At 39.2% G+C, this 12,500-nt stretch overlaps 1 protein-coding gene across 2 annotated transcripts in view; it reads left to right on the top strand.

Moving 5' to 3' along the window:
• LOC137978591 (short-chain collagen C4-like) overlaps positions 1-10,808 on the top strand; it is a 26,425-nt gene extending 15,617 nt beyond the window's left edge. Inside the window, exons 1-7 of one of the 2 annotated variants that reach the window (XM_068825586.1) lie at positions 550-961; positions 1,052-1,319; positions 6,152-7,298; positions 8,217-8,293; positions 8,605-8,721; positions 9,634-9,822; positions 10,200-10,808. In XM_068825586.1, coding sequence (XP_068681687.1) covers positions 7,057-7,298; positions 8,217-8,293; positions 8,605-8,721; positions 9,634-9,822; positions 10,200-10,681 — 1,107 coding nt within the window. In that variant the 5' untranslated portion in view covers positions 550-961; positions 1,052-1,319; positions 6,152-7,056 and the 3' untranslated portion in view covers positions 10,682-10,808. Of the gene's footprint in view, positions 1-549; positions 962-1,051; positions 1,320-6,151; positions 7,299-8,216; positions 8,294-8,604; positions 8,722-9,633; positions 9,823-10,199 lie in introns of those variants that run through there. The other variant, XM_068825585.1, reaches the window with a different exon arrangement.
• The last annotated feature ends 1,692 nt before the right edge of the window (positions 10,809-12,500 follow it).

Genomic DNA, 12,500 nt, shown 5'->3' with positions numbered 1-12,500 from the left:
TTTGGATGACTGTCGTGTTGCTATGGTGACGTATTGCGTCATGATAGTACATTCTCTTGAAAGTGCTGAAACTGCTTTGAACCATCTTAAGCTCCATCGCTATTGAGGTGTGTTTTGGGGAAATTTCGTCGGGAATTTGTTAAAGAATACTTGCAGATAGCATGGAGCTAAAATAGATCCTACTCACTTCTTCATTTCGTTTATTCTTTGTAGATCATGTGATAATACTAAGAGAGAATTTTTTGCCGTAACAAATCTATATATTTAAAGTGCGGGTTTTTTGCTAAAATTGAGAGAAGTGATCCTCGCACTTTAAGTCCACCTAAACCAAAAAATATAATTTTCTCTTAAAAAATTAAGCGTACTTTTGGGAGCATTCTGGCGCCATTTTTTTTTCCGACTGGCTAAATACTAGATTTTCTGTGCCCCTTTAAAACTCCCTTTCAGGAAATCACGACCGCGCAAAAGAGGTCTGGGAAGAGCGATGGCAATGACGTCAGATTGAGAGCCCATAGGATACAAGCTTCACCAAACTTGTTGCCAGGGGACCCTGGGAACGAGGTGGAAGCTTTATTTGCTTTCTCCTTGATAGAGAAGTTCTTTTAACGTAACGTTAAAAATGTCTTGCCCCTCGTCAGATTCTGACGCTGGTCATTTTTCCGAAGACTCGAAAATGGATTACTACGACATAGAAATGGAAGACGATGGTCATGATTTATCTCCATCGAGATCATATAGCCTCGAGCGATGAAGATATCATCGCCTTTGCTGACGACCCAAAGGCTGACAAGGAATTGACTGCAAATTACGAAAAAGGAAAAACAAGCTGACAAAGCACTAGAACGACAACTGAAGGCCGATAAATTTGAGGGAAACGTTGAAGTGGCTTATACAGTGGGAATACTTGCGTATTCTGCATGGTGATCTCTGTGCGCACCTACCGAGACTGCTTTCGTTGATTGTATGTTTCTTTTTTGGCTGTTACTTCTTGCATCAACAGTTCATCATGATTTGTCCCTTTTATTCATTCGTTGACTTCTGTATTGTGTAGGTGCAAGTGTGGAAATTGTCACAGTGTCGATTTTTTTCAAAACATTAGCGAGTACTATTGCTGCAGGGAGTTGGAAGGCTGTTTAGAGTCTTGTAAAAGTGACCTGGTCCTTTAAAATGTTGGCCCAGGCGTTAAATTGCCCTGTGTGATTCAACATCCCAGGATTTGAACCCGTTTGCCTTCAGAAATGGAGTCTTAAGTTAACAGCTGGAAAATGAGGCAAAGCAAGAGGCAAGCAAATGTATCAACAAACAGGAGACGAAGCAAGGTGAGCGGTGAAATTTTTTTTTGGCTAAGATATGGTTTACAAATAGAGTACATGTTCTGTACTGCTGGTGTATTTGATTAAATATCTGATTTTATCTTTGCTTCGTTTCTTTTTATTGCTTCCACTTCCATTTCTCTTATAACCTTTCATATTTGTGTTGTCACGTTTGATCAAACGCGGTCCAAACGTCGGGTGAAAGCCTCTCTTTTGAAATTCTTCAAGCACAAACTGGACCTATCTTCTTCGACGTTTCGTAATCTCATGGCGATTGTCGTCAAAATACGGTATCAGGAAATCAAGCCTTATATCGCCTTTCAAACTTCTGCTATTGTTGCATCCTGCTGAGAAGAAGTCAAATGTTGACGTCACAATTGCAGCTAGACCCATAGTCTCTTGTCTCGGTAGCGCGGCTAACATGGCAGTATTTTGCCGCTAATTTTATACGTATTCAACAGATCGTGTCTCTTATAACTTGAGCTTTAATCTGCAAGGAGAATCGTATTAGAAATAGGTGTTTAATGAAACGTCTTCCATATTTGTGTTGTCACGTTTGATCAAAAGCGGTCTAAACGTCGAGTGAAGTCCGCTGTTTTGAAATGCTTCGAGCACTGTGACAAACTGAACCAATCTTCTTCGACGTTCATGGCTTCATGGCGATTGTCATGGAAATACGGTATCATGAAATGAAGCCCTATACCGTCTTTTAAATTTCTGGTATTGTTGCATTCTGCTGCTACGCGTGTAAACTGCATTCAAAAAATGCACATTGAACAAGTCAAATGTTTAGAAACCTCTGGCTTTTACGTCACAATAGCAGCTAGACCCATATCTCTTTTGTTTCGGTAGCTAGTGCGGCCAACAGAGCAGTATATGGGCCAACATGTCGGAGTTTTACCGCAAATTTTACGTATTGAACAGACCATCAAATATCGAGAAATAAACCAAATCAAAAAATTGTTTGCGCCAAAATGCCGCTGAAGTCACGCTAATTTTTTTTTTGACAATCTTCAGTGGTGAAGCGGAAAGAAGCGGTTCCGATAAAATAGAAGCTCCGGGTTCGAATCTAATCCACGGATATGATTTTTTAATTTCCTTATTTTCTGTGCTACCACAAGTCCTGGGACACAGTGTCCTAAATTGACGTTAACAGTAAATTCTATTCAAAGCTAATTACGAATTAACGATAATCGTTAATTTAGAGAAGAGATCATGTTGGAAGTAGTTAATAGGCCTTTTTCGATATATTAAAAGAAAGGAGAGGTTTAATAGAGGACAAATATGTTAAGCGAGACATTCGGCTGGCGTGAAAACACACCCAAAGACAAAGGAAAATGGATGATATGCAAATATTTTTTACATTCATTCCAACGTGTTTCTTTTGTTTTTGTCCTCACTGACTCACTATCAACCCGAATATTTTGATATTTCGAAAATTGCCTATTTTGTTGGGCTCCCGTGCCGGGAGCGGGTTATCATGAGACGAAATTGCGAGAAGTTATCCTCGCACACTTAACTTAGCAATTGTCTTATCATGACACCTGAAAAAATCAGAAGGCTTTAACGGAAATTTTCGCACCCGAGACACATTCACGCTTGATCGCCAAAAACAAAGTTAAGTTTTAAAATCTCCTTTGTATCGTGATATGATCTGTGTGTTCGGAATCAAATGTGTAATGGAATAAGACCAGTCTGAGCACCGTGTTACGGGAGGCGGATGGGTCATAACATTATTGTGGTGTTCACTTGTGAAATAAAAGTTCACACAAGTAGAATTTATATTCGAATACGAAATAGTGAACTTCCTACGGCGTTTGTATGTAAACACTCTCTTTCCTGCCCCTATGTATTCCTTCAACACTTTCGTAATTTTTTACAGTGAGAACTGAGCATCATGCATACTCGAGACTGAAGCCCCGAGCAAATGAAAGGCTTAAAGTCCTTCAACATTTGATTCAACATCCGTTCGATTTTGTTGAAGAACGATGTTGAAACCACCCCCCCCCCTCCCCTCCCCTCGCCCTACCCCTTCCACTGTGTTGAAAAAAAGTTTAATCGAAGTTGAATCCATCCCATCAGTCACGGTCAACATGGTTCAACAAAATCGAACGGATGTTGAACCCTTTCGCCTGGGCCTTAACTGATTAGAAATTCGTCTTCGAAGACTTGACACTTAGCATTGAGAAGCACTAGAATAAATATCACAGTTGACTCTTACTCAGCGCAATGAATACCAGCGTTCTTCAGTGTGGTTTCGAAATTTCTAAGCACTCTATTGACTCCTCACAACCTTTGCGAAATATCTATGAAATCTTGTCCAAAATCTTAGTACGCCTCGAAAGTCTGAGTTCGGATATTCAAAAGCACGGTGATTGATGGAATTTAAATGTATCGGGAATGTATTGAGTTACATGTTAATAATTTGACATAATTAAACGATAAAAGCAAGTTTAAAAGCTGTCGTTGCTGTTATTATTATGTAATATGCTATTATCTTAAAAAGATACCCTAACAGATACCAGCTTAGACTTTGTGGCCCAAAAACCCTTTAGACACCCTAAAAGATACCACGATCATCCCCGGCCGTTGCCAACTGGAGTGCACCCCCCCCCCCCCCTCCCCGCGGGGGTTAAAAAGTTCTAGCTCATCTTCCTTCCGAACGCAAATTTAAGAAATCACTCGTTGGGTGCCCCAGATATTTTCCAGGTTTCATTTGTCAAGTATAACAAGAACGTTCACGAATCCTATTTTTCAATCGCATCTTTGTAGCGCCGCTATTTTGCGCTTATTGGCAATTTCCTTTTTTGTCACGTCGCTTTCGCCTAAAGACAACTGTTGACGCTGTTGTGCCGCATTACAATCCAAAAAAAAATTTTAATCCCTTGAATTGCTGTTAAAGGCGATAGCCCGTAAAAAATGTGGACTCGTGTAGATCGTCCGGTATCACGACATTTGAGGCGCGTTTACACGACAGAGGAAAAATGACACGGGTCCGATAAAAAGTGGAACGGTTCCAATCATGTTTGTAAAGAAACAGTGAACTTTTATCCGTTCCGCTACGGAACCATAGGCGCCTATGGTCTTGTAGCCGAACGGATAAAAGTTCACTGTTTCTTTACAAAACTGAATGGAACCATTCCACTTTTTATCGGACCCGTGCCATTTTTCCTCTGTCGTGTAAACGCACCTCAAATTGGTGATGATCTGCCTGTCGACCTCTCTCTGTTGACATCTGTTGTGTATTTTGTCAACGGCGAAGAAAGTTATATTACTCGAAATCACCCGCTTCAAGTTCTCTTTTCGCTTTAGTTCACTCCGTGAAACTTTTCTAGGCAGTTGACCCATCAGTTCTAAACGTTTACGTTCATTTCAGTCATAAAGTCGACCAATAAATCCCGATGCAACAGTGATTTGTTAATTTGGTGGCTGTATTTAACTTGGTAATATTGTGTTGACTTGAATTTATCACGGTAAATTTTCATTGTAAATACAACTCTTATCACTCAGCCTATCTTTATTCGTCGTGATTCTATTCATCCATTCCCATTATGTCATCAACTCCCGGCATATTTTGATGTTTTTTTGTGTTGTTACAATCATGCCAATTAATAAAGCCCTTTCATGTTACAAAATTTACCTCTGCTGTTCCTGTTTCAGTGCTGCGTTTGGAATCCCCAAACGGCCTCAAATCACACACCATAGCACGAGAGGAACCACTAACTGAGTGAGTACACTAAAAGGCCACCCTTCCCATGCAAAACTGTTACAAAAGGAAGGGGAATAAAAAGAGCCCCACAAAATCTGTTTTGATGTTTATAACCGTTATTGCTTACATACTGTAAATGAATGTAAATAAAACGTAATAAAGTTTTGTATTGCTAATATACCTTTGAGAGGAAGACAGCGACGCTAACGAAAGCTTAAAAAATTAATCAACATTTTCTGACCCTATCGTAGACCTGTTTGCCGTCTATATCCCGCACTGTTCGAGTATCACAATATCGGCGAAAATGCTCCAAGTGTATTGTATTGAAAGAATTCGTTATTGAAGTAAATATGGAGAATGAAGGATTGCTTGGAAGTATGTTCACGTTGTCGTCAAAACTTCATCGATTGAATGTGGTTACATTTATTCCTATTTTACTTTATTAGGGACTTCAACATCTACGACGGCGACGAACTGAAAACGTCACCTCAAAATATAAACTTTGCGCTTTCGTAAGAGTTCCGCGATTATTCTGTCTCGTTCATGTCATGAGGCGAAGTATCCTAAAACTCAAATGAAAACGAACGTTTCCTCACGTTATTGTCAAAACCTCAAATTTGGTGATTTTATGTCGCAAAGTACTGGCAGAAATACGTGATAACAAGTGCCCACTACGTTTATTTTTTCTTTTTTAACCAAATGATATACGTTGCGTTCTCTTTACCTTGGCCTTCGTCGTTTCTTAAACTCTGCTTTACTTTCTTGTTTTCCAGAGGACGGAAAAGAAATGTATTGAGAAATATATGCTGCAACTGCAGCACGGCTTTTTCAGCATTAAAACCAAGTTTAGGACGAGTCGCTGTTTCCGTTGCATCCTCGTCCTTGCCAAAGCTCTTTGTTATGGACAAATGAGACATAAGTACATCATTTACGACATGTTCGCGTACGTTTCATCTTATTCAAACTGACAACCCTTCATGCAAAAGGTTAAGGACGGATTTTCATCGCATTGTACAGACCAAACTTCATTCGGCATGTCAACTTTTCCAGTTCTTCAACAAATGACCCAATTGTTTCTATCAACAACCAGAGCATTTTAATTCTAACACTGAATTCACTTGGCTTACAGAAAGATCCTTGGGGAGCGAAGACATTAAATCGCCGAAAGCTTATTAAATGTGTCACTCTAGCTTTTCTGCATTCTTTGGTTCAAGAGAAAGGTACAGACAGTTCGAAATCCGTCGTCTTATAGCTAAGAACGCCGCTCTAAGAACTGTAATATGTCAACAATGTATGCGCAAGATCGGCGCTCTCTGTTGCACAGACCGTCGTCAATTAAGTCAGATATAGAATGTTATTTTTACAGTACCATACATGGACAATTGAAAAGTTATTGTCAGATGCTCGCGACCTCCACATAACCTAAAATTTGCTCAGTTTACGTCGTCGTCAGGCCGAGAACGGCAATTGGCATGGAAACACGCTTCTAAAACTACGGTTTGAAAACAGTTAATGATGAAGCACTGTCATTTCCTGCTGTTAGATTTCATAACATTTTGCTAGTCTTTCAGAAAAGCCAACCGAGCAAAGTTACTTTGAAACCATGAACTTATCATCATCCTAGAAATATTTATATGCAAATCTGTCTGAGCAGTCCAACAGTTCATGGGGAATATTTCGGGGTTGCGGTCCCATTAAAGGCAAAGCTTGTTTTCGTTGGCTATCGCTTAGAGTTTCTTAGTCACAAAAATATTGTTATTCCACTTGAATGTAGATTGATTGTGTACACCAGGTGAGAATAATTTTCCATCCGTTGACTGGCATATTGACATTTACGCGCGTGACTCTTTGTTCAGTCAAAAGCATCTCAGTTGTAAACGCGAAAAAGTTCAAGCTTGTATCTTTGTGAAGCTCTCTGCAGAATCAATAAAACTTCTTTCTTGTGATTCACCTAAGGTATATTTATTTCGTTTCTCCAACTTGATACTCCACCTTTACCGAAGGCAGTGATCAAAGAAGACCATTTCGTCAGTTATGAAGTACCCGCGAGTGAAAACCCCTTGGGGTGGTTTGCGTTTCCTTGTTGTGTTAATGATGTGCTTTACCATTTTCGTTCATATCTCAGCCATGGATGATCAGCGTCCAAATAATCACGTTGTCCATGCAACTGGACAAAAGACTGAGTCGATGCTGTTTCGCGAACGCAGAGGAATTAAGAAAAACACCACTCAAAACCCGCAAGACTTTGAAAAACGACTGAAAAGCGTTGAAGAGAGGTTTGTCCTCGATAAGTTGTAGTTGCTTATCCTCCCAATCTCAAATAACGTATTGTCGTCTCTCCGGTCGAGACTGAGTAATCTTTTCAATTTTTTTCTTGATTTCAGTAAGTGTTCATTGTTTGTAACGGTCGTTTATTTTGCTTTGTCGACTCTCTTGGCCACCAAAGTTATTTGATAACATTTCTATACAATTCGGCCTCATGCGTTAGGAGTTTACACTTTTATAGTTTTCAGAAATAAAATTTCGATTCGAAATTGATTTAGCGAAGGCTAAAACTTCCTTCAGAAACTTGGTACCTCTTAATTATTCTTGTTTCTAGCAGTATTAGAATGTTGCCAGTTAATTTAACTCCAAAGGAAATATTATCGCTACAGTTTCAATTTTGTGCGTGTGTGTGAAATGTTTAGTAGAAGTGATTTTTGCGTAGAAAGAGAAAATTAATTTCGCTAAAATTAAAGTTATTATACCAATTAAGTGATTTTCCTCGCAAAAATACGGTTTTTAGAAAATACGCCGCTTGGAGGTATTTATCAAAACGATGGGGCAATGTAAGCGCGTTGGAAAAAAATCATCAAAGACCTGAGGGAAAGAGCCATATTAATTACGGCACTCAGTACAGGATATCATGTAAAATGTCAGCTCCAACAAAATAAATAAATAAATAAATAAATAAAATCATTCGACCAAAATGACCAATCAGATCTAGTACGCAATCAAACGTTTACTATCACTGTAAAACTCTTTAACATTTTATTCAATACGGACAGTTCTTCAGTTGCATGTTCTTTCCCTAAAATATTATTATGCCTTAACCTGCTTGAGCTTGAATACCTTTCTTTTACCTCAGACATGACCATTTGATAACAATTGACAATTCAGATGAATATCAACACTTCAATTTTATTTTGTTATAGACTTGATGCACTGATGCGGTTCCCTCGTCTGGGATCAAGTGGGAATTCTTGCAATTCACTTATAGCCTACCTTTTGGGTTGGTATAGAGCCCACCCATGATTATAAGATAATGGCATTTAAAAGAAAAGTTATTCAGTGATAAAAGTTATTTCTTTTCATTTGTTTGAGGCACAACAGAAAATAAACTCTTCCGTTACTTGGGAAGTTCTCAACAGTACATGAACGCAAAAAAATTCTAGTATAAAAGCACTATTTTGTTCAGGTTATTTTTTAAGGAAAAAAATTGAGGGTTTAATTAATATGATTACCAACTACTAATTTTAAGGAATCATCTGATTATTGACCTCTAAGGCATTGAATTGTTTTGTACCATTTCCATTCTCAAAGGAAAGAATATCCAAAACAGTGGAAAGGAAAAGATGGGACCTCCTGGACCCCCTGGTCCACCAGGGACACCAGGATTGGCTGGTAACCCTGGTTCGGGTGGAAAAACAGGCCCCAAAGGTAAACCAAACTCCCCGCTGCTCATAGACTTCACTTCATATTGCTGTCATAGATTTCGCTGTCTTCGAATTAATTTTGCCGGCCTAAAACCTCTGAAACCGTGAAGAAAGCACCCCTTTTGTGATGAATAAAACCATGCTGGCAATGGTATATCAAATTTAATGTACAGGAGAGGGAGGTGTTTACAACGAAATTTGTGGCCGTTTCTGCGAGAAAGAGCCAAAATTAGGCAAAACGTTAATCTATAGGTTAAAATCAACTTCCATTCTTTCCATAAGTACTCAAAAAAAAAAAAAAAAGAACAAAAAAAATTAGTCTCATCTCAGTGACCAATGGAGTCTGTAATGAACAAAGGAAAAATTTTATCTTTTGTACTCCACCACAGTTTAAAGCTTTGAAATTGTAGCGGCAAAATAGCATGGTAGAGCCCCTCTAAAAAACTAAAAAAGTTAAAACTGGTCCAAACTGAGGATGATTTGATTCAACCCGCAATCGCCAAATAGAAGTGTTGAAACGTCTTTCATCGGACCATGTCCAACCTCAATACAGGATAACTACCTAACAGAAAATTAAAAAACCAAAACCAATGAAAGTAATTACTTTGGCCAATAAAAAAGGAGGGAAACATGCCTCATTTCTTTGCTTATTTCAGCAACATAATCAGGCGTGTGTAAAAATTATATAACTGTCTGACATAGTGAATACCTTGTAAATGTTGCTTCAATAAGCAACGAAATGTCGTTTCTGCCTTTTGCCCATCCTTTATGCTAAAAATTAGTTTCACACCGAGTTAAACATCTTCCCCGTCTTCCCTTTTGTTTGTGACCATGGAAAACTGCTCCCTTGCAACTTTTCCCATCAGCACACAACAAATGATGATGACACATGCGAGTGTACCTCTTTTCCCCACAGGGGAACCAGGAAAGCCTAGCACAAACACACCGTTGCCAGGCCCTCCTGGTCCTAAAGGACAACAAGGAGCCCAGGGACCTCAAGGAGCCAAAGGAGAAAAAGGACAAAACGAAAATGGACAGTCTGGGGTGAAGTATGTTCGGTGGGGAAGGACCACATGTCCCAGCGGTGCTCAGATTGTTTATAAAGGTATAAAAATCACTGAACAAGGCTGATTGCATCACTTGAAAATAGCAGCTGGCCCAAGCAATTACCCTTACTTTGCTTCATGTTTTGGTGCTTGTGATAACATTCTTGAAGTCTCAAAATTTCCTTTCTTTATAGGTATAATAATAAGTCACAGGGGTCGTGGGGAGTAGAAAACGAATTACGCAAAAGGAACACGAATCAAAAGAAAATACTGATCTCGCTAAAAATAGACTGAATGAAAACATAGCATGGCAAAAACGACCAAAAGCCACAACAGTGAGAATTCTTTTAGAGGTGTAATTTAGTTAGGAATTAGTACTTGTTTTTTCCTCTCTAAGAAAGCTAAACGCGTTTTACATACCGTTTCCACGTTTTAGGGATAATTGGGGGTGAATGGTACCACCACTACGGTGGTGGAGCCAACTACCTTTGTCTTCCTCACAATCCAAAGTACGACAAATACAAAGATGGTCACCAGTCTGCAGGATACATTTACGGCACTGAATATCAAATCAGTGAATACAACGGAGACCCTTTTAAGAGAAATCTCCATGATCATGACGCACCCTGTGTTGTCTGCTTCGTGAAGTCACGTGGCTCAATGCTGATGATGCCCGCAAGGAATGACTGTCCATCTGGATGGACCGAGGAGTATCATGGGTATCTGATGACTGAACATCATGGTCACAAACATTCAAGAGATTTCATCTGTGTCGATGGTGATCCAGAATATGTTCCTGGTAGCCATGCTAGCAAAGATGGTGCCTTGTTGTATCCTGTGGAAGGCGTTTGTGGTTCACTTCCCTGTCTGCCATATATCAGCGGTCGAGAGTTAACATGCGCCGTCTGCACCAAGTAATGAAAGAAAGAAAGCTTGAACAGTAGTTGATTTGCATTAGAACTAAACAGAAACTAAATGAAATATCAATCGCTAGCAAGCCAGAGAGCAAATGTAGAGTACGGGTACAAAATAATAAACTTGTTGATCTTAATGAGTCTTGTGTTACACGATTATGTTCAATTCGATCCACTAATCAGCACCCTACAGCCGCACGTCTTGGAACAAGCGCCCCCTTCGATTGGCACCGAATATGCTAAACATTTTTAGATGTACTCAAATCTTCTTACAACACAGTAGAAAAACTTAAACTGACTTATCTCCCGCAGCAATTCTTTTTCCATTAATTAATTGAAAGTTCTCCGACAAATCAAAATTAATCCGAGGTTGACTCCAATGGAAGCAAAATACGCAGGCATTTCTAATTGAATTTCTCCAGATGCAGCGCCTCAAAAGCAGCGGCTTGGGCTTTGACCTTTAAACTTTTGCATGGTTTAGAGAAATCATCCACTGACTTATCTGGGATGAACCACTGGATCATTACTAACGGTGACCGCATTTATCTTAATGTATTATCTAACAAAGCACGCCCGTCAGTGAGCAATGATGAACCGATTTGATTATTTGCGTCTGATAAATCTCAAAATTCACAAAGGGTAGTTGTGCCATATCGGATTACGAAGCCCTTCTAGCCTCTAATTCCCTGTTTTATACAAGACAAGACAAGTATGCTCTCCCTAAACTAGCCAGCAGTAACTTGGCCGCGTACTCGAGTCGTTAAAAATCAAATGAACCCAGCGAATTTGCGCCAGAACAGTAGTGATTAGCCTGGGTAGCTAAGTAGTGATCGGAAAGACAGAAACCTTCTTTTTGTGCGTTTTCATTGCTACCACATATATATTTACCTAACTCTCGATAACCCCGTCATCGAAAGATCCCGCTTTTAGAATTACTTCGATGAAATTGCAATGGCAACATGCGCCTCACTTCCAAGCAGTACAGCTGAGCTCATTTACTCAGACGGAATATTATTTCTTGATACATAATACGTAAATGTTTCAATGTGACCTGACTGTAAGTGTTTTCTCTCATTTTGATTGACTTCTTTTCCTCAAAGAAGAAAGAAAACTGCGAAGTATAAGAGAACGTCGCCATTTTGCATGTGAATGCGGAGGCGTAATTTGGATCTGAAATTTTAGCGTCGTGGTAACGTGTCGTCACCGCTTTGAGACTCTGCACGAGATCCAAGATACATTTCAGACTGCGGGAAACCGGGTTTGCTGAAAATAATGGAAATCACAAATCATGGGCTAGTATCTATAGATTAACTGACTAACGATAACTTCACCTGAAGATTCCAAAATGACCTACTTTTGTCTCAGTTTCGATATTTTGGCAAACAATAGACAAAGTTCGCTGATTGGTGTCACGGTTCAATTTTGAATGCAATCAAACGATATCTGTACTTTCTAACAGTATTTTGATGAAAAAACGTGCCTATAACTACTTCTTCCGAAAGTACCATTGTTTTGTTGAAAATCCACTGAAGCAACTGAAATTGTAACCACGTACGTTCTTTGCGAAACGGAGTTAAGTTTTTCATTAGAACTGCTTCCACGAAAAACATTTCCAACTAGTTTGGGCGCCAATGTCTTGTTTAAATATATCAAGACTGGGCCAAGCTGAACCACTTAACGTTCTCTAACCAATATTTCGTGTAAGTTTCTTTTCTCAAATTTCGTTTGTTGAATTTCTTTTAGGGCAGTTGTTACGTGAATTCTATACTATATATGACGGCCTCCTTTCAAATCATGAGATGGTTTTGTGAACAATTAAAAGT

Source organism: Montipora foliosa, chromosome 12, assembly GCF_036669935.1.
Source record: "Montipora foliosa isolate CH-2021 chromosome 12, ASM3666993v2, whole genome shotgun sequence".
Lineage (NCBI taxonomy): Eukaryota > Metazoa > Cnidaria > Anthozoa > Scleractinia > Acroporidae > Montipora > Montipora foliosa.
This window is presented reverse-complemented; position numbering and strand designations above follow the sequence as displayed.